We start from the raw sequence: 25,494 nt of genomic DNA, 5'->3' as shown, positions 1-25,494 counted from the left end.
CTCCAATTATTAACATATCCTCCCAATAAGGAATATATTGCTGTTATACTGCAGTGCAATATTTGGATGGTTTCAGTGGAAAATCACGCCTCCCCCCCCAGCAGTTCTTTCTGTTTTCTGATTCTAGAACGCTGACATCAAAAACACGACCTATCGCTAGGTAAATACCATTAACTACGGAATCTGGGATTCATATGAAGGGTTAGGTTGTGGTCATCTTGGTGTATGCATTTTAAGCTTTGTTGTACACTGGCATGCCACTTTATTTTGTCTGCTCGAACAATGGAAGAAAATAAAGCTTTATTTATGAATTATTGTTGCTATTTGGAGGTGGGGTATGTAAAGCAGGGAATGTTTGAGCTATTGAATTGTCATCCAAGTATATTTTATTGTATTTATCACATATCATCATTTAATCAATAATGTGTGAGTAAGATTGGTTGGGGGGGTACGATATCCTTCAACAGAAGGAGATGTTGTTTTTTCAAGTGTACTATTGTCGCTTTAACGTGTAGCACCTTAAATGCACCTTACTGCATCTACTGTAAAGAGGACTCTTAACTCTACTTGTTACTGCTAGGATAGCTGACTTTCTGTCCTCAAAGAAGAACTCACTACAAGATAAAACAACGCATTTGAAGTTCAGTGATCTGGCTGTAGACGAATATGGATCGGCTCTTTCACTGATTTGACTGTTTTTTTTAACGTGGCATTACATTTCCTGGATCCAAGCATGTAGATGTGTCTCTTCCTCGCCCTGGTCTCTCTCTCTCTTTCCCTTACTGCTTGCTATTGATGTCCTATCCCCCTCAGTGCAGCCCTGTAGAGAAACGCCCACCTCCATGACTCTGTATTGACTCTTCTTGACATTTGATTGGCACCTTTTCTTGTAAATAATTAACCTGATTGGCTGTGATGGATCCTATCGCACAGATGTAACCCCCCCCCCGTTCCTTTATACCATAATAACTGGCCTGTGACATCTCAGTGCTCACGTTATCTTTGAGTGTTGGAGTTCTAGTGTCTTCTAATGTTTGTGGACACGTAACCAGTTGTCGAAATAAAGTGAAATAAATGTGACATTTATGCAACACTTGCTTGTGTCCTTTGTTTGGATTTTGTTTGGCATCATTTATTAGCTAAAGATCACAGATGTGCTGGTCTGGACAACTCAACTGGACACCTAGAACTCTAAGCATCTCTAATGCAGTGCTGTTCATTCCTCTTCCTGGGGAACCTACATGGTGTGCATGTTTTTGGTCCAGTCCAGCACTAACACAGCTGATTCAACTAATCAAATACTTGATGATTCGTTTTTTTGGATGAACAGTCAATGTGTGTGTCTTGTGTGTGTGTTTGGCCCTACCTGTTCAGTGTGTGTGTGTGTGGCCCTCGACGCCAGTGATGGCCTCCCTCCATAATTGATAATGCACTCAGGATGTTCTCAGGCCAGACAGACAGGTCATTAAGTCTAATCCCTTAATAACAGAGACATAAATGTTTTGCTTATTACTCCACACAATGGGACCCAATAGTGTGCCATGGTGGGGATGGTGCAGATGGGATTACAGGACAATTCAGGGATTAAAAGGCTTTTGTAATCTGTCACATATTTGGGGAGGATGGCCTGTTGTATGTGGGATTGTATGCGGCAGCATGTGTGTGTGTGTTTGGGGGGGTGGCAGCACGTGTGTGTGCGTTTCTGGCTTTAGTGCTTTGCCTTTTTTACCCCAAAAGTTCTCCCTACAGCCTCAATAATTTTATTTTGGCCCCATCACTGCAAAGCCAAATCTATTTATCAATCAATAGCCTGATGCCAATGAATGTCTCCGACGCTACAACACAATGGCTAGCCAATCAGCCAAGCGGTATTCAATGCCTCGCTGCCTTCAATCTGACTGACAGGCATTGCTCGCCTTCCTTTGTCACATGTCATTTCTTTCACCTGCCCCCAGCCTTTGGTTCCCTCACATACATACATCCACATGACATTGGGTCTACTGTACTTCCATATCCCTGGACATCCAATCCCACCCTTGAATAATTAACATTAAGAAGGCCCCTATCTGAGGGTTTGGAACATGGGCCACTCTTCCTTGTTCATTGGCTGGCCGGCTAAAGAGGGCGTCAAAGAAGTTGAAGACCGTTTCTCAAACATAACAGCACTTAATCTATGCCGGGAATCCAGCAGTTATTGTAAGTACACATTTTTGCTTAAAGGAATCTCTGGTATAAAAAAAATGATGTGGGAACCATGTTTTGAAAGGGCAAAACATGTGATAATTGGAGTACTGCAGGGTAGAGTTTCACCAGCAGAGATCGATCTGTGTCTAGACATATTATCAGTAGTTTTAGTATTTACACAACTGACTTTCTGAAATAATGAATGCCAAGCCATGTTGTCGGATTCCTTGAACAAAAGGATGGTTTTCTTTTATAAAACGGGGAAATAATCATAGTAGGGACACTTACACATTACATTTGTCTCATATTTCTGTTCAGTGTGTCAGTCTCCAGGTGAGGTGACTGATAAACTCCTGCTACTGTAAACAGGTAGTGATTTATTTTGTTTCATATTGTCCTATTACTGAAAGATAGGGTATCATTGCTGTGATTGTGTGGGGGGACTTACGGATGCTTATAAAACAGCTAAACATATGGAAAGCTCTCTTAAAATTAGATATGGAAAGCATATGTTTGCTTTCCATACTGCTTTGCTTTATCTTGGCCAGGTCGCAGTTGCAAATGAGAACTTGTTCTCAACTAGCCTACCTGGTTAAATAAAGGTGAAATAAAAAAATAAATAAAAAATATGTGTTCATGCATTCAATGAATCATTCTTTCAATTGGGCTCTTAATATCTTAATATTTACTAATTAGAGTGTGTATTACTGTAGCTAAGTAACCACAGCACTTGGATTAAGTGCCAGTGTAGTGTTATTGGGTGGCGCAGCCTACCCTAAGTGGAGCTTGTAGCATTTAGGCTAATGAATAGCATTAAGTCCTTAAAAATCCTGTGAATCACTAAGGTTACCTGAACCGTACTATCAGGTGTCTGACCTCTTACACACTCACTGTCTGTCTCTCCTACATCCCATGGGGGGGTATGCTACATTCAACAGTCTGGGCTCACGTTTCACCTCTAGCTTATACCTCTGGACTTTGTGTACAGTAGCGCGTGTGTGTGTGTTTGTGTGGGTGTTTGCATACTGTATGTATCCTCCTTCCTGGGGGTCTTGGACTCTTAGAAGATTGGTTTGGGGCCTCTTATCGACTCGTGGGTCATGTTCTGAGGTCACGTTTCTCTCTAGGTGGGGTACTCTTGGCCAACTCGGGTCTGTGAGTTGCTGATGCCGCTGTTGTTCTTGTTAAAATGCTTAATGTAGGTGAAATGTCATGTGAGCAGTATGGCTAACCCAATTCACCAGTGGTTATCATCCAACAATAACGGCAACTGCTATGTCATGTGGTGTCCTTCCTCTCTGACACTGTCTTTCAGAGAGTGTTCCCATCCAGAGAGAACGAGAGGAGTGGGAGACCAACGGTGTATCAGAGGCTCTGGGTCTGAAGATACTCCTTGAACTCGACCTTGAACTATCCTGCCTACCTGGACAAAAGGAGGAACCTATTCACGGGCTGAAATGGAGAGCAGCAAGGTGACCGACCCTGAAGTCTGGGAAACCAGTCACTGTTGTCAAATCATATCAAATTAATTTGTCACGTGCGCCGGATACAACAGGTGTAGACCTTACAGTGAAAAGCTTACTTACAGGCTCTAACCAACAGTTCAAAAAGGTATTAGGTGAACAATAGGTAAGTAAATAAATAATAACAACAGTAAAAAGACAGTGAAAAATAACAGTAGCGAGACTATATACAGTAGTAAGGCTATAACAGTAGTGAGGCTATATACATGCACCGCTTAGTCGGGCTGATTGAGGTAGTATGTACATGTAGATATAGTTAAAGTGTACTATGCATATATGATAAACAGAGAGTAGCAGTAGTGTAAAAGAGGGGTTGGCGGGTGGTGGGTGGCGGGACACAATGCAGATAGCCCGGTTAGCCAATGTGCGGGGGCACTGGTTGGTCGGGCCAATTGAGATAGTATGTACATGAATGTATAGTTAAAGTGACTATGCATATATGATGAACAGAGAGTAGCAGCAGCGTAAAAGAGGGGTTGGGGGGGCACACAATGCAAATAGTCCGGGTAGCCATTTGATTACCTGTTCATTAGTCTTATGGCTTGGGGGTAAAAACTGTTGAGAAGCCTTTTTGTCCTATACTTGGCACTCCGGTACCGCTTGCCATGCGGTAGTAGCTTTGTACGAGTCTCTGTGTGTGGAGTACAGGTGATCTAGAATTTTTTCCCTCTGGTTGCACATTTAACATGTTGATAGAAATTAAGTTTCCCTGCATTAAAATCTCCGGCCAGTAGGAGCGCCGCCTCTGGGTGAGCTGTTTCCTGTTTTCTTATTTCCTTATACAGCTGACTGAGTGCAGTCTTAGTGCCAGCATCCGTCTGTGGTGGTAAATAAACAGCCACGAAAAGTATAGCTGAAAACTCTCTAGGCAAATAGTGTGGTCTGCATTTTATCACAAGATACTCTACTTCAGGCGAGCAAAATCTAGAGACTTCCTTAGATTTCATGCACCAGCTGTTGTTTACAAATATGCACAGACCGCCCCCCCCTCGTCTTACCGGAGTGTTCTGTTCTATCTTGCCGGTGCAGCGTATATCCCGCTAGCTGAATATCCATGTCATCATTCAGCCACGATTCCGTGAAACATAAGATATTACAGTTTTTGATGTCCCGTTGGTAGGATATTCTTGATAGTACCTCGTCTAATTTATTGTCCAATGATTGCACGTTGGCAAGTAATATTGACGGTAGCGGCAGCTTTCCCAGTCACCTTCTGCGAGTGATTGTGTTGTAATACATATTATATGAATATACACTGAGTGTACAAAACATTAGGAACACCGGCTCTTCCATGACAGACTGACCAGGTGAATCCAGGTGAAAGCTATGATCCCTTACTGATATATATACTGTATATATATTACGTTTTATTGTTGCATTTCCTTTAAAACAGCTCATATATATTTTTGCACGTCATTTTATACACATAAAAACGGCATGAAAGCATAAAACACAGCATTTGAATATTACATTTAAATGAGTTAAAAAGTACATGTTGTTAAAAACAATAGAAACAACCATGAATAAAAATACATTTTCTTGTAAAACATCCAATCTGTAAAAGCCATTTAAAATGGGGGGGTGCAACTCAATATTAGGAAGGTGTTCTTTATGTTTCGTACACTCAGTGCACATATACATACAGTGTATATAATATTAGAAATATATTGTAAATATATATATTTCTCTATATATATTACAATACTAAATATATGTGTAATATATTTGTAATATATCTTTGTTCCAATATATTTATCTATTACTGTTTATTCATTGACATATTCCTCATCCCTGTCCCGTATGTGTCCCCAGCAGCCGGTGAAGGAGGTGCCTCCCCAGCCTCGCTACCCCACCCCGCCCCTGGCATCATCCTCACCTTTGACCCCGATATACTCCCCCTCAATGAGAAACGCCACTGGCTCCATGCAACATGTACAGGTGGCCTCTTCTGGTAAGGAGCATTGAGGACTTTGCAAGACACCTCCAGATAATTGTTCGAACTGGATGGAATATGGGAAAAAATGCACCAAACTATTTTTTTATCTTCAACATGGAAATTATACCAAAAATTATTTACTGAAACTTTTTACAAATGATGGAGTCCCCCATGATTCACCAAACTATATTTTGAAAGAGGAAGTAAAATACTTTAAGCGTATGTTTTTGTTCCAGTCTCCTCTATCTCCACTAATTGAAGATAATTGAATAAAAAACAATTATATTAATAATGTCAAATTAACAGCTGTACAGAAAGACTCATGTGAAGGCCAAATTATAGAGGAGGAACTTCTTGATGCAATTAAAGCCTTTAAATCCAGGAAACTCCAGGGCTGGATGGCATACCAGTGGAGGTATACCAAATCTTTTTTTGATATACTCAGAGGACCGTTATTTGCATGTTTTACCACTCCTATATAAATGGTAGATTATCAGGCACTCAACAAGAAGGTCTGATTGAATTATTACTGAAACAGGACCCAAGTGGTATATATAAAGATCCAGTCAATTTAAAAAAAATGTAGGCCTCTACATTGTGATGATGATGCAAAAAATTTGAGCAAAATGTATAGCACATAGAATTATAAAGATATTGTCAGATATTTTTCATCCTAATCAGACAGGTTTTTTCCATGGACGATACATTGGAGATAATATAAGACAAGTACTGGAAACAATAGAACACTATGAAAAATCTGGGAAACCAGGCCTGGTATTCATAGCTGACTTTGAAACGGCTTTTGATAAAGTACGACTGGAGTTAAATATAAATGCCTGGAATCTTTCAATTTTGCAGAATCAGATCCAACAATAATATCAAGGGGCTAGAAATCCTTAAAAACAAAGGCGTCATTGTATGCTGATGATTCATGTCTTCTTTTAAATCCACAATTTGGATCCCTCCACAGCATCATATAGGATCTAGATCATTTTTCTAACCTCTCTGGATTACAACCAAATTATGATAAGTGTACTATATTAACTAATTTAACTTTTACATTACCGTGTAGTTTACCAATAAAATGGTCTGAGCAAAAAATATTCCATTTTATTTGGAATATCAAGCCAGACAAAATTAAAAGAGCCTATTTATATAATTAATATGAATTCGGAGGGCAGAAATGATTAAATATTAAAGCATTAGACATCTCACTAAAGACGTCAGTCATACAAAAGTTATTCTTAAATCCGAATTGGTTCTCTAGCAAATAAGTAACAATGTTTCACCCCAAGTTCAAGAATGGCCTTTTTCCCTTTATTCAGATTACAACTGCTTACTTTCGGTTATTTGAAAATGAAATCATCTCCAAAATATCGCTATTTTGAAAACAAGCCATAGAAATTTGGCTGCAATTTCAGTTTAATCCACCAGAAAAGAGAGAACAAATAATACAACAAATATTGTAGTTAAAAAAGCATAATTTTTTGATAACATAAAAAAAGAAGGTATAATCTTTGTAAATTATATCATAAATAGGACTGGTGGAGTTATGTCACACATGCAGCTAACAAAAATATATGGAAATGTCTGCTCTACTCAAAATTACAACCAACTAATTGCAGCGTTACCGCAAAAAATAGAAGAAGCAGTGGAAGCAGGGAAAAGTAAGGAACATGTCTGTCGGCCCTGCATTAAAGACCAAAATTGGTTAAATACATTTTTTATCAATAAAAAAGTATACCAGTTTCATTTAAGGACCAAACAATTGACAGCTGTGCCATATAGATTGCAAAATAGTTGGGAAGAGATTTTCGATGTACCGATTCCATGGCACATGGTTTATGAACTGATACGCAAAATGACACCGGATTCAAAACTTAGAATTTTTCTATTTAAATGATTATTCAAAATTCTTGGAACCAATAGAATGTTAAATATATGGGAGACACAACCTTCCCAGCTCTGTAGATTTTGCTGCGAAGAGACAGAGTCATTAGATCAATTATTTTGGTAATGTCCATATGTAGCTCTCCCACTTTAGCACCACCAAAGCACCCCCAGACCATCACATTGCCTCCCCCGTGCTTGACAGATGGCGTCAATCACTCCTCCAGCATCTTTTCATTTTTTTCTGCGTCTCACGAATGTTCTTCTTTGTGATCCAAACACCTCACACTTAGATTCGTCTGTCCATAACACTTTTTTCCAATCTTCCTCTGTCTAGTGTCTGTGTTCTTTTGCCCATCTTAATCTTTTCTTTTTATTGGCCAGTCTGAGATTTTTCTTTGCCACTCTGCCTACAAGGCCAGCATCCCGGAGTTACCTCTTCACTGTTGACGTTGAGACAGGTGTTTTGCGGGTAAGTCCTCAACTGGCAGCTTCATTAAATAGTACCCGCAAAACACCAGTCTCAACGTCAACAGTGAAGAGGCGACTCCGGGATAGACACTCTAATGTACTTGTCCTCTTGCTCAATTGTGCACCGAGGCCTCCCACTCCTTTTTTCTATTCTGGTTAGGGCCAGTTTGTTCTGTGAAGGGAGTAGTACACAGCGTTGTATGAGATCTTCAGTTTCTTGGCAATTTCTCGCATGGAATAGCCTTAATTTCTCAGAACAAAAATAGACTCAGAAGTTTCAGAAGAAAGGTCTTTGTTTCTGGACATTTTGAGCCTGTAATCGAACCCACAAATGCTTATCCTCCAGATACTCAACTAGTCTAAAGAAGGCCAGTTTTATTGCTTCTTTAATCAGGACAACAGTTTTCAGCTGTGCTAACATAATTGCAAAAGGTTTATCTAATAATCAATTAGCCTTTTAAAGTGATAAACTTGACAAAAAAAAATGCTTTTCTTTCAAAAACAAGTGACCCCACACTTTTGAATGGTAGTGTGTGTATGTATATACACTGCTCAAAAAAATAAAGGGAACACTAAAATAACACATYCTAGATCTGAATGAATGAAATATTCTTATTAAATACTTTTTTCTTTACATAGTTGAATGTGCTGACAACAAAATCACACAAAAATGATCAATGGAAATCAAATTTATATACCCACGGAGGTCTGGATTTGGAGTCACACTCAAAATTAAAGTGGAAAACCACACTACAGGCTGATCCAACTTTGATGTAATGTTCTTTAAACTCACAAGTCTTTATCAAATGAGTCCTCAGTCAGTGTTGTGTGGCCTCCAGCTGCCTGTATGAACTCCCTACAACGCCTGCGCATGCTCCTGATGAGGTGGGGATGGTCTCCTTTGAGGGATCTGCTCTCCCAGACCTGGACTAAAGCATGCCGGCAACTCCTGGACAGTCTGTGGTGCAACGTGGCGTTGGGATGGAGCGAGACATGATGTCCCAGATGTGCTCAATTGGATTCAGTCTGGGGAACGGCCGGGCCAGTCCATAGCATCAATTGCCTTCCTCTTGGCAGGAACTGCCTGACACACTCCAGCCACATAGGTCTAGCATTGTCTTGGCATTAGGAGGAACCCAGGGCCAACCGCACCAGCATATGGTCTCACAAGGGGTCTGAGATCTCATCTCGGTACCTAATGGCACCCAAAGAAATGCACCCCACACCATGATGACCCACGCCAAACCGGTCATGCTTGAGGATGTTCAGGCAGCAGAACGTTCTCCACGGCGTCTCCAGACTCTGTCACGTCTGTCACATGTGGTGTGAACCTGCTTTCATCTGTGAAGAGCACAGGGCGCTAGTGGCGAATTTGCCAATCTTGGTGTTCTCTGGCAAATGCCAAACGTCCTGCACAGTGTTGGGCTGTAAGCACAACCCCCACCTGTGGACGTCGGGCCCTCATACCACCCTCATGGAGTCTGTTTCTGACTGTTTGAGCAGACACATGCACATTTGTGGCCTGCTGGAGGTCATTTTGTAGGGCTCTGGCAGTGCTCCTCCTTGCACAAGGCGGAGGTAGCGGTCCTGCTGCTGGGTTGTTGCCCTCCTACGGCCTCCTCCACGTCTCCTGATGTACTGGCCTGTCTCCTGGTAGCGCCTCCATGCTCTGGACACTACGCTGACAGACACAGCAAACCTTCTTGCCACAGCTCGCATTGATGTCGCCAGGAAGCATAGGAACTGAGAATTGGTCTGTGGTCACCACCTGCAGAACCACTCCTTTATTGGGGGTGTCTTGCTAATTGCCTATAATTTCCACCTGTTGTCTATTCCATTTGCCAACAGCATGTGAAATTTATTGCGGATCAGTGTTGCTTCCTAAGTGGACAGTTTGATTTCACAGAAGTGTGATTGACTTGGAGTTACATTGTGTTGTTTAAGTGTTCCCTTTATTTTTTTGAGCAGTGTATATATATATATATATATATATATACATACATTTCTTAAAAATATATATTTTCCTTCATTATTTTTCACTAACCCTAAATATATATATATATATATTTATATATATATATATATATACATGTGTGTGAGTGTGTATTTATATGTATGTAGAGTATGTATGTATGTATGTATATTTATATATATGTGTATGGATGTATGTATGTGTATGTATGTGTGTATGTGTGTATGTATGTATGAATGTAAGTTATACAATATACATTGTATATATATTTACACACACTTACATACATACATACATGTATGTAAGTGTGTGTATATATATATATATATATATACACACACACATATATATATATATATTGTATATGTATTTACAAAAAAATATATGGGGGATTGGAAAGGATGCAGACAATTACAATGACGGAAGCTACAATCTATCTGCAATATTAAAGCTGATCTACCCCCTCAAAAAAAATTTAATACATTTTAAAAAGATGCGTCTCGCTTCCAAAAAGTTTAGGATAGGATATCGATTGCTTTGCTATCTAAAATCAAAATAATTCAGAAATGCTGAAATTCCTGCAATACTGTTAAAGAGCAACTGAGTTGAACAACCACCTTCTCTGGTATGAGTCAGAAACATTCATTCTAGTATCAGAATTGGCTACAAAGTACGATCATTTTTGTCATAAAGTCAGTATCGTCCAAAACTGAGATTTGCAGATGTAAGGAATATATTGTGCGTATCAGTTTTCCTTGTGTTGGGTTTCAATTCTGCCCACATGCCCATAGCTGTCAGCACCCAAGTACTCATCAATTCAGAGCGAAGCTGCACGCAACCCAATAGTTATGCCCACGCCAACCATGGTGAATTTGGTTTGACTTTGAATATCCTCATGGTGCTAGTTAGGGACCATCAGTAAATTACACAATTACACAGTAAATTGTACATGGTGCAATATCAAAAAATTTCAATAGCTCCAAATTTAAATTACTTAAAAAACCTCAAACAACCTATAAATTGTAGAAATTGATATACAAATATTAAAAGCATTTAACAAGAAAACTAAAAGGTGTACAAGATGAAAATATTGTCCCATTTACATTGTGTAATTTATTGACAGTCCCTCACTAGACCCACAGATGGGCTACCCAAAATCAAACCAATTTTGCCATGGTCGCACACCGGCTGAAGCTGATTGGCAAAAGAAGTTGGCTAGTTTGCTTAGGTTACTTCCAGACACAAGAACTGGTTCAACTGTTTCAAGTTATTTAGAAGGGTGAGTGACTGCAACTGTGTACTGTTTTGGCAGAGTGAATGTACAAATACTTCCCACGTGCGAACACACACACAAGAGACACCCACATCAAAGCAAGTCTCCAAGCCCCAAATCTCATTCTCAGTCACATTTCCTAACGAGTAGGTTTGACACAGAGTAAATCAGTCAGCTCAGCTGCTCTTTAATACATTTTGATCACTTTTCATGTCATTTTGGCCAGCTAATAAAAGTGTGAACCTCTTTTATTAATGAATTACCGTTAGCTCCAGCAAACGGCAGGCTACATTTTGGCAAAATGAAAATCCGCCCCATTTGTATTCAGAAATACATCCTTGATTGTAAATTACAACTTTATAGTAGTATATTACTAACTAGCTAGCTAATTATTTTGTGTCTAAACCAACCAGATTTTATTGATCTGCAGCACGTTATCTTGAATGGGCCAAGTCAGCTGCGACACTCTCACCAGGGGAAGTTTGAGCTAGCATTTTCACTTTGGGTATGCTAGCTAACATGTCAAAAAACCTTGGACTTGAACTATTAACCCCAAGTAATCATACACTATTCTTACATTACAATAAACTACAGTGTTTAAAGTATCCAAAACAACTCAAATCAAAATTTCCACAAAGATACATTTTTGTTGAAGCATGATATAACAGACTGTGTTGTGTTTGCCTTTGTAGTTGTTGGCTCCTTTAATTTGCTGAAGCCTCCAGAGAGGGACCAAACCCTGTTCTCCCAGATGAAGTCTATCAAGTCTCTGAGACAGGCTGGGATCACTGCTGTCTTCACTGGACAAAACGTCAGTCCTTTCATGGAGCTTGTTCTGATAGATGTTATCTGTGCTCTATTGTTTCTTTGCATTTTCACCCGGGAGTGTTGAGCAACACAAGTCAATGTAGGCCTATATAAATAAAGTAAAATATCATTTGTATGCTCCGTGTAATATAATGCTCTATAAAGATTCCAAAACGCTATATATCCATTTTCAGAAATGTTGGTAATTCAGTATTTTTTTTATACTTATGAAAGAGATTGGTGTGTATTTTTCATATCTAATCATGGCATGGGGTTGTTAAATGACAGACATGTGTTTGTTTGGAACCAGTTCTTTTTCAGAGAGACAATCACATTTATTGCAAAACAAGATATACAATGCATTCGGAATGTATTCAGACCCCTTGCCCTTTTCCACATTTTGTTACGTTACAGCCTCCTTCTAAAATGGATGAAATAGATTTTTTTTCCTTCATCAATCTACACCCAATAGCCCATAATGACAAAGAAAAAACAGTTTAAAAAAAATTAAATAAACTGAAATATGACATTTACATAAGTATTCAGACCCTTTACTCAGTACTTTGTTGAATGCACCTTTGGGTTGAATGCACCTTTGGCTGTGATTACAGCCTTGAGTCTTCTTGGGTATGACACTACAAGCTTTGCACACCTGTATTTTGGGAGTTTCTTCCATTCTTATCTGCAGATCCTCTCAAGCTCTGTCAGGTTGGATGGGGAGCGTCGCAGCACAGCTATTTTCAGGTCTCTCCAGAGATGTTCGATCGGGTTCAAGTCTGGTCTCTGGCTGGGCCACTCAAGGACATTCAGAGACTTGTCCCGAAGCCACTCCTGCGTTGTCTTGGCCGTGTGCTTAGGGTCATTGTCCTGTTGGAAGGTGAACCTTCGCACCAGTCTGAGGTCCTGAGTACTCTGCAGCATGTTTTCATCAAGGATCACTCTGCACTTTGCTCCGTTCATCTTTCCCTCGAGCCTGACTAGTCTCCCAGTCCCTGCCACTGAAAAACATCCCCACAGGATCATGCTGCCACCACCATGCTTTCCCGTAGGGATGGTGCAAGGTTTCCTCCAGACATGATGCTTGGCATTCAGGCCAAAGAGTTCAATCTTGGTTTCATCAGACCAGAGAATCTTGTTTCTCATGGTCTGAGAGTCGTTTAGGTACTCTTTTGGCAAACTCGAAGTGGGCTGTCATGTGCCTTTTTTACTGAGGAGAGGCTTCCGTCTGGCCACTCTACCTTATTAAAGGCTTGATTGGTGGAGTGCTGCAGAGATGGTTGTCCTTCTGGAAGGTTCTCCCATCTCCACAGAGGAACTCTGGAGCTCTGTCAGAGTGACCATCAGGTGCTTGGTCACCTCCCTGACTAAGGCCTTTCTCCGCCAATTGCAAGGTTTGGCCAGGCTGCCAGCTCTTGGTGGGTCCAAACATCTTCCATTTAAGAATGATGGAGGCCACTGTGTTCTTGGGGACCTTCAATGCTGCAGACATTTTTTGGTACCCTTCCCCAGATCTGTGCCCCGACACAATCCTGTCTCGGAGCTCTACAGACAATTCCTTCGACTTCATAGCTTGGTTTTTGCTCTGACATGCACTGTCAACTGTGAGACCTTATATAGACAGGTGTGTGACTTTCCAAATCATGTCCAATCAATTGAATTTACCAGAGGTGGACTCCAATCAAGTTGTAGAAACATCTCAAGGATGATCAATGGAAACAGGATACACCTGAGCTCAATTTCGAGTATCATAGCAAAGGGTCTGAATACTTAAATTCCGTAAATAAGATAAAGAACTGTACAAATGATAAATTTGTGACATCAATATGTGACAAAAATCTTTGCAGTAGTATGAGATCTGGGCTCTGGTCAAAAGTAATGCACGTCTTGGTATGACGCCACAAGGGAATAGGGTGCCATTTGGGACGAGGCCTAACTCTAACCAAACACTATAGAATGAGGCACGATTCATGATGGGTTGAATTTATATTTGAAACATAACGGAATTTGAACATCCATTCCAGCTAAACAATGGATATATAGCATTTTGCAACAAAACCCATTTGAATACAAAAAATCTATTAAATCTGAGAACAGTAATTTTTTACATACACATAAAGGTACCCATACGCATTTATTTCTGTTGAAACATTGGTGGATATAGCTTTTTGGAAATAAACTATCTGTTGGTGGTATAATATCTCCTCAGAGGGCTGACAGTGAGGGGGAGCTACTGGAGCTCATTCCCATAGAGGAGGTGATCCTGGCGGACATAGACTCTCTGGTGCCCACCCACGACGAGAGTGGCCGGCCCATTGCAGAGTGGAAGAGGCAGGTTATGGTGCGCCAACTCAAGGCCAGGTTACAGGACGAGGAGGAGCAAAGGATGAAGGTATGTTTTCAACACATGCATGTAGCATTCTGTACAGTCGTTATCTGCGATGGAAGCAGATTCATGCCAAAAAATACACATTTGCTTCCATAGTTTTCAGGATATGGACTGGAGTAAATTACCATTGGGTGTCTGAGGATTGTGCCATTTATAGTGTGGAAGAATCTCTAACAACGTCGCAAAAAAGTATTTTTCATGTGTAACACTAGTTTTGTTGAGCATGTAGATAGCTAAAATTAGCATGTAGCTGATGATGCTAACCATTTTAGCTTCAAACTTTTCATTGTTTTTAAGTTGAGACCTTTCCTTCCTTTGCTCACCACCAGGACATGGCTAATAGCTACACTGAAGCAGATGGTTGGAAGTACTCACAGGCCCACAACGCCATCCTGGGCCCGTTCGGCGAGCTGCTGACTGAGGACGACCTGCTCTACCTTGAGAGGCAGATTGAGAACGTGTCCATGCAGAAGCGCTGCCAGGCCTACGAGCTGGAGCTGGCACGTCTCACCGAGGAGCTCCGCGCCATCCTACCCGACCCCATCGCCAACATCGCCGTCAACAATGAGTTCCTTCAGCAGATGGACGCAGACGGACATCTACCTCTTCCTGTGTGGTGTAGTCGTGTCTCTGGCATTGTCAAGAGCATGTACCAACTCCTGGCCAGTCTGACGCGCCGAGATGAGGAAGTGGTGATGGAGGTGGTGGGCGAAGGGGAGGGGGAAACGGTGGGGGCGGGGATTGAGAGGGGCATGTGTAAGCTTCAGCGTGTTGAGATGGTGTCATCCTTCAGCCACCGCTTGGAGAGCCAGAGCTACGGCAAAGGGAGGAGGGAGAGGGTGGAGAGGGAGATCCAGCAGTCCGGGGTGTCGGTGAGGAGTTTGAGGTCCAACTTTGAAGGTCAAATTGGGGGGATTTACCCGTTTGGGGGGTTTGTGAATGACTCGCATCGACCGGTCACAAGGAGCCAGACTCCGAGAGGGAGGTTGGAAGCTTCTGAGTTAGCTGTTCAAACCCCTAACACCGCTCTAGGCTGTGAACTTGAACTAGCCCGCCATGACATCCCTACCCCAATCCGGGTCATGGAGACGACCAGCCTGAGAAAAGAACGCATTGTCGTCCTGTTCTTGAGCCACTGGAAGAAGTCAGCATACGCCATCTCTGTGAGAGCCAGGGTGAGAAAGGAGGCAGTCGAAAGAGCAGAGGCCGTGGTCGACACAATAAGGAACTCGACACAGTCAGGGACACCACATCAGACAACAACAATACAATCAGGGATACAAAATTGGACGACACAAACGGGGACGCCACACCGGACCGGCTCTCTCTTTCTCTTCTACCGCCAAAAAACTGCAGTAGACAAGATGCTCAACACCTGGCGGAGCGCCAAAATACAGTCTTCGCCGGTATCCCCAAGCCAGTGGTGCCCCACCACCTATTCCCCCGAGCACTTCCTGCCTCTCCAGGTGGACGGGGCGCCGGTTGCCTACGACAGCCTGACCCTTGACCTTTTCATGCTGGGCTACTTCCACATCCTGGAGCAGGATTTGCTGGCTGAGGAGCGGAAAATGAGGCACCTGCTGTGCTTCGAGGTCTTCGATCACGTAGGTTGTTTCCCATGGGAGACCGTCAGGGACTTCCACAAGGCCATCCTCCAGGAGATCCAAGAAGGGAAGCGGCAGTGGAGTGATGGATTTGAGGACATCAAAGCCAGGTTCTTTGGGAATGCTGCAGTACCTGGAAGGTACCATCCTGGGGTTGCCAGAGAGTGCCAGTATCCAGACACAAGGCTAGTGCCCGAGGTCATAGTGCAAACTGCCACTCCGGAAGAAGAAGAGCTTCTCAAGTGTAGCAGCGGCACGGACTTCTCCTGTTTCAGCAATGATGAGATCTGTAAATACATCGACCGTAGCTTTGCTTTCTGGAAGGAGAAAGAAGCTGAGCTGTTTGATTTCAAACACTAGTCCTTGTTTTCACTTTGTCTTTTGATATTTTTGTATAACGCTGTTGCATTTCTAGATTTTTCTTTGCTAATCGGGTGCTTTCAGAGGGTAAAGTGGAAGATTGAATGCTCTGAATTTAGTTTATGAGTGTGCGTACATGTTATGCAATTATGAATCAATTGAAAGAAGCCGAGTCTACTGTAATTAAATCCAAATCCAAATCGTTTTTGGCATGAATCTGCTTCCATAATGAGTATATTATGATATCGATACTGCAAATGGTAAGACCAAGAGCATACATCCCTACAACATAACCTAAGGTCTTCCCACGCCCAGCGTACAACATGATTTACTGCAGCTCAAACTGTTTCTTATTGAACCACTACAACACTAAAGTACCTTATGTTGAATGACCTTTGAAGGATCAAGTTCTCTGGATGTTCTCTGATGTTAAGCCATTCTTCTGTTGGGTGTAGACCAGAATGTCCATCAGATCTTAGACCAGAATGTACAACACTCCAGGTTGGGCCATACAGTTAGCTAAACATGTACCTTCCCGGGATTTGATCGGAGTTGCTTTGCTCACATTTTTTAAAGCCAAAGGCAGTCATGCCAATCCGTGGGGGGGGGGGAAACCCATTCGGCCAATTACTGACTCAGATGTTACCATGTGCTTGCGACAACTCTCTGTTTCTGTACTCTCTGACACATTGGACGTTTTATCACTTTCCTGTCCAGGTGTTGTTTGGGAAGTGACTTTTTGTTCTCGGAGGCATCTAAGGGTTAACTCGAAGAATTTGTTGTGACCACCCAACGCACATGCACACCACGATTCCACCGTGACATCCACACACACACTCTCACACGCAGTAGACAAGAAGCTTGGAAGTTTGGATTGTTTCCCGCTGTTGGGGTGAGTGAACATTGCCAGCTGTCAGAATGGAGGAGGAGAAAAAAGAGAAGTCAAAACCATCTTGTAACATAAAGGTATGTATGAATGCATCCTGGTACATTCTCAGATGTTTCTACGTCTCAAAAATGTTAGAATCTCTAGATGAGTTCGTGACATCAGCTGTGCAGATCCGGCTACAGGCCTATCCCTCAATACCAAATACATGTAAAAGATAAGCACGTCTGTAAATTGCATGGTGCTTATATTTTCCATTCACTTTGAAATGTGGCGTATAGTTTGATCTACAAAACAGATGGCCTGGGACGTGGACTTATCTGAGGTCTGTAAACATCTGACAAACTTTGATGTTGGAGTTGAACATCCCTTTAATTTATATCTGCAGCTTAACTCTGCTGACCAATTTGATTCAAAACTAAAATGTCCATTAAGCAAGCAAGCAGTTTTGAAGTGACTGATTCAATTGTCCAACAAGAATAAAGGGGAAAAAATTAGGAAAAGTGCTAGTGTTTTGGGGTGAGGGAAACGACTTTGAAGATCAACACAAATATTGCTTCAAGATCCCACTTGTTGCACGGACTGCAAACGTTCTATACTTAGGCTCAAAGTCGAGATCAAAAACAGTTTCCCCTCATTCTTTAGTCACAGCAAGACATGAGGTAGAACAAAGGTTACCAGAGAAAAAACAGAACACACAAGGACAAAGAATGCCATGTGGGTTTTCAGTGCCTACAGACTTACTATTGGTACACAGAGAACGTCTATAAGCAGTGAAGACCTCCAAGTACCAAGAGAACATCTGCAGGTAACTCCATGACTGATGGGATTCAGGTAGTAGCAGTAGCAGAGAATATCTTCTTTGCTGTGGGCTGACAGTTTGAGTTATGTCTGCTCTCTCTCTCTCTCTCTCCCTCTCTATCTCTCTCTCTCTTCCTTCCAACATCTCTCTTTTCATCCCCTATTCCTCTCTCGGTCTCTGATCCTCCCTCTGTCTCTCTCCTCCCCTATTTCCCTCTTTACCATGCGACTACTCCCCCCCCCCCCCCCCCAACACACACACATAGATATTTGTGCTGTGTCACAGTCTGCTCCAGCTCACCCAGTTGCTGCACAGTGCCTACTTCAAGAGCTGCATCACCACCATTGAACGTCGCTTCGGTTTCAACAGCATGTCTATGGGCACCGTCTCCTCTCTGCACGAGGTACAGCAGCCCCTGCTGGTCTCCACTGGGATAACCACCTGCATGTACAACTGTCAATGCACTCCAGCACTTCTATATAGCCTGGATGAGTACAACAATACTTGAAATCACTAAAGAATGTATTTTTTAATACATATGTATGACAGTATAGATACGTCAAAAGTAAATGGGAAATATAGTGTCAATACACAGATATAAGAGCCACTTTGAAGTCACATTCTTTAAAATTCTATTAAATAAAAAAGGAATTTATTGTAACATATTATGTAGTGCTCCATTCTCACTTTAGAAGGGTCACTCTCCTGTTCTACCACTCTCCCAGCAGGCATGGCTGATTGAAATGACATAATTACAACCAGTTTACAACCTTAATCTGGCTGAAATGACAGTCCAACCAGTTACAGTTGAAGTTGGAAGATTACATACCCTTAGGTTGGAGTCATTAAAACTCGTTTTTCAACCACTCCACAAATTTCTTGTTAACAAACTGTAGTTTTGGCAAGTCGGTTAGGACATCTACTTTGTGCATGACACAAGTCATTTTTCCGACAATTGTTTACAGACAGATTATTTCACTTATAATTCACTGTATCACAATTCCAGTGGGTCAGAAGTTTTCATACACTAAGTTGACAGTGCCTTTAAACAGCTTGGAAAATTCCAGAAAATTATGTCATGGCTTTAGACGCTTCTGATAGACTAATTGGCATCATTTGAGTCAATTGGAGGTGTACCTGTGGATGTATTTCAAGGCCTACCTTCAAACTCAGTGCCTCTTTGCTTGACATCATGGGATAATCAAAAGAAATCAGCCAAGACTTCCGAAAAAAAGTTGTAGACCTCCACAAGTCTGGTTCATCCTTGGGAGCAATTTTCAAACGCCTGAAGGTACCACTATCATCTGTACAAACAATAGTACGCAAGTATAAACACCATGGGACCACGCAGCCGCCATTCCACTCAGGAAGGAGACGTATTCTGTCTCCTAGAGATTAACGTACTTTGTTGCGAAAAGTGCGAATCAATCCCAGAACAACAGCAAAGGACCTTATGAAGATGCTGTAGGAAACAGGTACAAAAGTATCTATATCAACAGTAAACGAGTCCTATATCGACATAACCTGAAAGGCCGCTCAGCAAGGAAGAAGCCACTGCTCCAAACCACCATTAAAAAAAGCCAGACTACGGTTTGCAACTGCACATGGGGACAAAGATCGTACTTTTTGGAGAAATGTCCTCTGGTCTGATGTAACAAAAATGGAACTGTTTGGCCATAATGACAATCGTTATGTTTGGAGGAAAAAGGGGACGCTTGCAAGCCGAAGAACACCATCCCAACCGTGAAGCACGGGGGTGGCAGCATCATGTTGTGGGGGTGCTTTGCTGCAGGAGGGACTGGTGCACTTCACAAAATAGATGGCATCATGAGGCAGGAAAATTATGTGGATATATTGAAGCAACATCTCAAGACATCWGTCAGGAAGTTAAAGCTTGGTCGCAAATGGGTCTTCCAAATGGACAATGACCCCAAGCATACTTCCAAAGTTGTGGCAAAATGGCTTAAGGACAACGAAGTCAAGGTATTGGAGTGGCCATCACAAAGCCCTGACCTCAATCCTATAGAAAATGTGTGGGCAGAACTGAAAAAACATGTGCGAGCAAGGAGGCCTACAAACCTGACTCAGTTACACCAACTCTATCAGGAGGAATGGGCCAAAATTCACCCAACTTATTGTGGGAAGCTTGTGGAAGGCTTGTGGAAGGTTTGACCCAAGTTAAACAATTTAAAGGCAATGCTACCAAATACTAATTGAGTGTATGTAAACTTCTGACCCACTGGGAATGTGATGAAAGAAATAAAAGCTGAAATTAATCATTCTCTCTACTATTATTCTGACATTTCACATTCTTCAAATAAAGTGGTGATCCTAACTGACCTAAGACAGGGAATTGTTACTAGGATTAAATGTCAGGAATTGTGAAAAACTGAGTTTAAATGTATTTGGCTAAGGTGTATGTAAACTTCCGACTTCAACTGAATGTCCGCTGGGCTGTGACTGTGTCCTACAGATGGGGAACATGGTGCTGGTGGTGTTTGTCAGTTACTTTGGGAGCCGGGTCAACCGGCCTCGTTTCATTGGCTTTGGGGGGCTGCTCATGTCCTGTGCTACTGCCACCTTGGCCCTACCTCACTTCCTGTCCAGGCCCTACCAGTACCACTTTATGTCAGCTGGTAAGAAGACAAAACCCTATATATTACTCTCAATATATTACAGTGCAGTTTTGCCAAAATTCAATGCATTACAGTGCAGGAAGTCCATGAAACCAATTTGATTATGAATACAGGTCTAATTGTGTCTGGCTGGCTCGAGATAGTACACTTTAGAGAAAATCTTGATGTATAAAATGTTAAGTTAGATTTTATCAACACTTTTATCAATTTAATTATATTTCAATTAATCTCTCATGGACAGATGAAACAGTGAGAATCTGTCAAGGCTCACATAGAATTATGTGAATACGAGCAGCAGTATTTAGTTCCTGGTTTGGTAAAAAAAAAAAATGTGGACGAATCAGGATTGGGCGAAGGCGGTGTGTGAAATGGTCCAGTGATTTTCAAGCCTGTGTGTGGACGGTTTCCACTAGATTCCACAGCTACAAAGTAAAAATTGTCTGTATTGCAAAAATTCATGAATGTGATTCTTGGCCATGATAAACACGGTGTTTAAAGAGAGGTGTTTGGGTGAGAGTTTCTGTTCACGAGGAAGTTTCCTTCCTCACGAATTCACAATTGTTAACTGCATTCCCCCCAGAAGTAAAACAGGAAAGGAAAAACTTTAGTGAGATAATTGTACTTCTGGGTAACCGAGGGGGGGTGCAACTCAATATTAAGGTGTCCTTTATGTTTTGTACACTGAGTGTATTTTTTTTTTAGTTTTTGTACTTCATAGGTTGGCACAAGTAATAATAAGGCTCAATGCATGTTTCTCAACGTGACTGAACTGATCACCACACAGAAATATATATATGAATGTGCTTTTAGCCGGTGGGTCATGGGACACGTGTGTTCCAAGGGAGAATTCCTCTGCCCCTGAAGTGTGCAGACAGGGGGGCGGTGGGGACCCCTCTGAGGTGCGGACCCAGTGGCTGACCATGGCAGCTGCCCAGGTGCTGTTTGGCATTGGCTCGGTGCCCATCCAGCCCTTTGGCATCTCCTACATAGATGACTTTGCTGAGCCTGGGAATTCAGCTCTTTACATTGGTAAGATACTGCTACAGTGCTGCCTGAGTGCTGCTTTACTTGAATCTGTTATGATCAGGGATCAGTGCTAGAGGCGTCACTACAGACCCAGGTTCGATCCCAGGCTGTATCACAACCGGCCGCGATCGGGAGACCCATAGGGCGGCGTACAATTGGCCCAGTGTCGTCCGGGTTAGGGGAGGGTTTGGCCGGGGTAGGCCGTCATTGTAAATAATAATTTGTTCTTAACTCACTTGTCTAGTTAAATTAAGGTTAAATAAAAAATACAAATATGTTTCTGGCAGGAGAACCAGACAAACTGTTAATTGAAACATTTGTTAGATTTAAATGATTTTGATTTGATCTGAGGATATGATCAATTAAATCATTTATGGGGCTTCATTGAATCTGGTCCTGGTGAGGAGAATATTTCAAGTTTCACCTGATTGGAATTTAAGTCATGATTTAGTTTTTCTGTGTTCTAGCCATCCTTTTCTCCATCTCTGTGTTTGGGCCAGCCTTTGGGTACCTCCTGGGTTCCATGATGCTCCGAATCTATGTCGATGTGGACAAGACAGGTTTAGGTAAGTCACTGCTCAACTGTTAGATCCCGTTTGTGAGAATGAGAAGAGCATATACAGTATACAAAATATGAAGCAATGAATTTAATGATCTCTACCTTTCTCTCCCTGCTCTTGGACCCCATCCCTCTTCTTCTCCCCCATCCTCTCCTTCCATCCATCCATCATCATCCCAATCCTTCTCCCCATCCCCTCGCACCCCTCTCTCCCATCCCCTCCTTCTTCCCTGTCTCCCCCATCCCTCTGATCCCCCTCTTTCCCATCCCAGACAGTCCGTTGGACCTAACTCCGTCTGACCCTCGCTGGGTTGGGGCATGGTGGATGGGCCTGCTGGTCTCCTCTGGATGTCTGGCTCTGGCCTCCATCCCCTACTTCTTCTTCCCCAGGGTCAAGGTCCCGGCCCAGGCCAAAGTAGGTGGTCAACCACTTCCTGGGTTTGGGTTCATTCTATTCTAAGTCGATTCAAGAGATAACTAATACCTCATTCTCAAAATGTTTCAGGCTATTGACTGATTATCCTCATTCTCAAAATGTTTCAGGGTATTGACTGATTATCTGGCTTTTTTTCAGGCACCTAAGACTGAAAGTGACCCTTTGAAAGATGAGACCTCTTCAGAGACCTCTTTAATTGACTTCTTAAAGAGTAAGTTCCTTTAAAGGGATAAAGTCGATGTTTGTGTGTATGTTCTTGTGTATGTTAATATACACTACATGACCAACAACAACAGCTCGTCGAAACATCTCATTCCAAAATCATGGACTTTAATATGGAGTTGTTCCCCCCCTTTGCTGCTATAACAGCCTCCACTCTTCTGGGAAGGCTTTACACTAGATGTTGGAACATTTCTGCGGGGACTTGCTTCCATTCAGCCACAAGAGAATTAGTGGGGTCGGGCACTGATGTTGGCCGATTGGGCCTGGCTCGCAGTCCAATTCATCCCAAAGGTGTTCGATGGGGTTGAGGTCAGGCCAGTCAAGTTCTTCCACACCGATCTCGACAAACATTTTCTGTTTGGACCTCACTTTGTGCATGGGGCCATTGTCATGCTGAAACAGGAAAGGCCCTTCCCCAAACCTTTGCCACAAAGTTGGAAGCACAGAATCACCTAGAATGTCATTGTATGTGTAGTGTTAAGGTTCCCCTTCACTGGAACTAAGGGGCCTAGCCCAAACCATGAAAAACAGCCCCAGACCATTATTCCTCCTCCACCAAACTTTACAGTTGGCACTATGCATTGGGGCAGGTAGCGTTTTCCTGGCATCTGCCGAACCCAGATTTGTCCGTTGGACTGCCAGATGATGAAGAGAATGGCCAGAGAACGCATTTCCACTGTTCCAGAGTTCAATGGCAGCGAGCTTTACACCACTCAAGCCAATGCTTGGCATTGCGCATGGTGATCTTAGGCTTGTGTGCGGCTGCTCGTCCATGGAAACCCATTTCATGAAGCTCCCGGCGAACAGTTCTTGTGCTGATGTTGGTTCCAGAGGCAGTTTGAAACTCGGTAGTGAGTGTTGCAACCGAGGACAGAAGATTTATACGCGCTACGCGCTTCAGCACTCGGCGGTCCCGTTCAGTGAGCTTGTGTGGCCTACCACTTCGCGGCTGAGCCGTTGTTACTCCTAGACGTTTCCACTTCACAATAACAACACTTACAGTTGACCTAATTCTGTATGCAGTGTGGGACATCCTTTAAGACTGTAAGAAAATACTGTTAAAATAATGTACCCTTACTCTCCTCTCTAGACTTACACCATGTGTAGCTGTGTGACCACTCTGTCTGCTGTGCCCGCTGGCGCGGCTGGTATGGGGATAGGTAGGGCCCTCCCAGGTTCTTGTACCAAGAGCTGCCCTCACCTCGTCCTGCCTGCCATTCTCCTCATCGCCTTCGCTGGCTTCATTGCCAGCCTCTCCCACAACCCCATCTATATGATGGTGCTCAGGTACTGGTGATGACGGTTGTGGTGGTAATGATGATGATGGTGGTGTTGATGATGGGGCTGGTGGTGATGATGATTATGGTGTTGATGATCGTGGTGGTGGGGTGAAGATGATGATGATGATGATGATATGTATGCATGATTTATTCAATTTGTTTTTCAGGACAGTCTTTCAAGAGGAGAAATCTTTTGCAATTGGAGTCCAGTTCCTGCTGATAAGAATGCTAGGTAAGTTAGCCTCTAAGCGCATGTGATTGCTGGACAACAATGCCCTATCCTTCATTTTCCATTATGTTCCAGTCCCCCCAAAAAATCCAATGTCTGAATATATTTCATATATGTTTCAGCCTGGCTGCCAGCCCCTGCTGTGTTTGGGCTGACCATCGACTACTCCTGTGTCTGGTGGAAGCACGCCTGTGGGAATAAACAGGGCGCCTGTGGTTACTACGACAACAACATCCTTCGGAACAGGTGCGGCCGCACTTGATGTGCTTGCAAATTAGGGGTCACAAAGAACAACGTCTTGTTGTCCTTGTGAGTGTTTTTTTATTGAGATTGGGAATAAATAAAGACACTTATCATGATGAATATACTGAATATGGTACATGTTGTTCTTGCTGTGTCCTCTCTCCCAGGTACTTTGGGCTGCAGGTGGGTTATAAGTGCCTGGGGTTGGTGCTGCTAGCTCTGGCAGGCTGGAGAGTACAGCACACACCTTGTCTGAGTATTGAGAAGGAGCCTGAGGTGCCGGTGTGAGAGGCCAGCACTGACCCTGAGGGGCCACTGGGGAAAGGGTCAAGACCATTGGTTCCTACGGCTCAAGTTAGAGCACAATACTGGCAACACTAAGGTTGCAGGTTCAATTCCCGCATCGGCCAATTAAACTGAATATGTGTCACTGTTAACGACAGCTGTCTTAGTCGCGTTGGATAAAAGTGTCTGCTAAATGTTATTATTATGTAGTATCATCAATGAACGTGTTTTATTTTGGAATATAATCAATATTGACATAGTTTCTTCCATTATTTTAAGGGACTTTTGATAACCTCACATGCGACTTTGATAAAGGAATGTTTTTGGTTTGCTTATCATGAAAACCTGTATACACTACTGTTTTATTGTACAGTATTTACATTGTCTTTATGTGTATCAATGACACTATTTGTGAATGAATCTGAATGTCATATTACTATAAAAAAAAAATATTGTGGTTTATAACACAGTCTTTTTGAATATA

The 25,494-nt window shown here is 42.4% G+C and overlaps 2 protein-coding genes across 2 annotated transcripts; both read left to right on the top strand.

The window, feature by feature from the left end:
* The first annotated feature begins 3,641 nt into the window (after positions 1-3,641).
* On the top strand, positions 3,642-16,406 carry espnlb (espin like b). Its single transcript, XM_070436792.1, has 6 exons — positions 3,642-3,656; positions 5,520-5,658; positions 11,942-12,060; positions 14,263-14,445; positions 14,772-15,134; positions 15,204-16,406. The coding sequence occupies exons 1-6, from the start codon at positions 3,642-3,644 to the stop codon at positions 16,404-16,406; spliced, it is 2,022 nt and encodes a 673-aa protein (XP_070292893.1).
* Positions 16,407-18,007: 1,601 nt separating this feature from the next.
* LOC111956961 (solute carrier organic anion transporter family member 2A1-like) lies at positions 18,008-25,358 on the top strand. The gene is made up of 10 exons (XM_070436791.1): positions 18,008-18,100; positions 18,360-18,497; positions 20,568-20,720; positions 21,558-21,759; positions 22,224-22,322; positions 22,588-22,730; positions 24,064-24,260; positions 24,421-24,485; positions 24,605-24,728; positions 24,893-25,358. The coding sequence occupies exons 1-10, from the start codon at positions 18,008-18,010 to the stop codon at positions 25,011-25,013; spliced, it is 1,335 nt and encodes a 444-aa protein (XP_070292892.1). The 3' UTR covers positions 25,014-25,358.
* Positions 25,359-25,494: the final 136 nt, after the last annotated feature.

Source organism: Salvelinus sp. IW2-2015, linkage group LG32, assembly GCF_002910315.2.
Source record: "Salvelinus sp. IW2-2015 linkage group LG32, ASM291031v2, whole genome shotgun sequence".
NCBI classification, from domain to species: domain Eukaryota; kingdom Metazoa; phylum Chordata; class Actinopteri; order Salmoniformes; family Salmonidae; genus Salvelinus; species Salvelinus sp. IW2-2015.
Note: the sequence above shows the minus strand (reverse complement) of the source record. Positions and strands in the feature narration are given on the sequence as shown.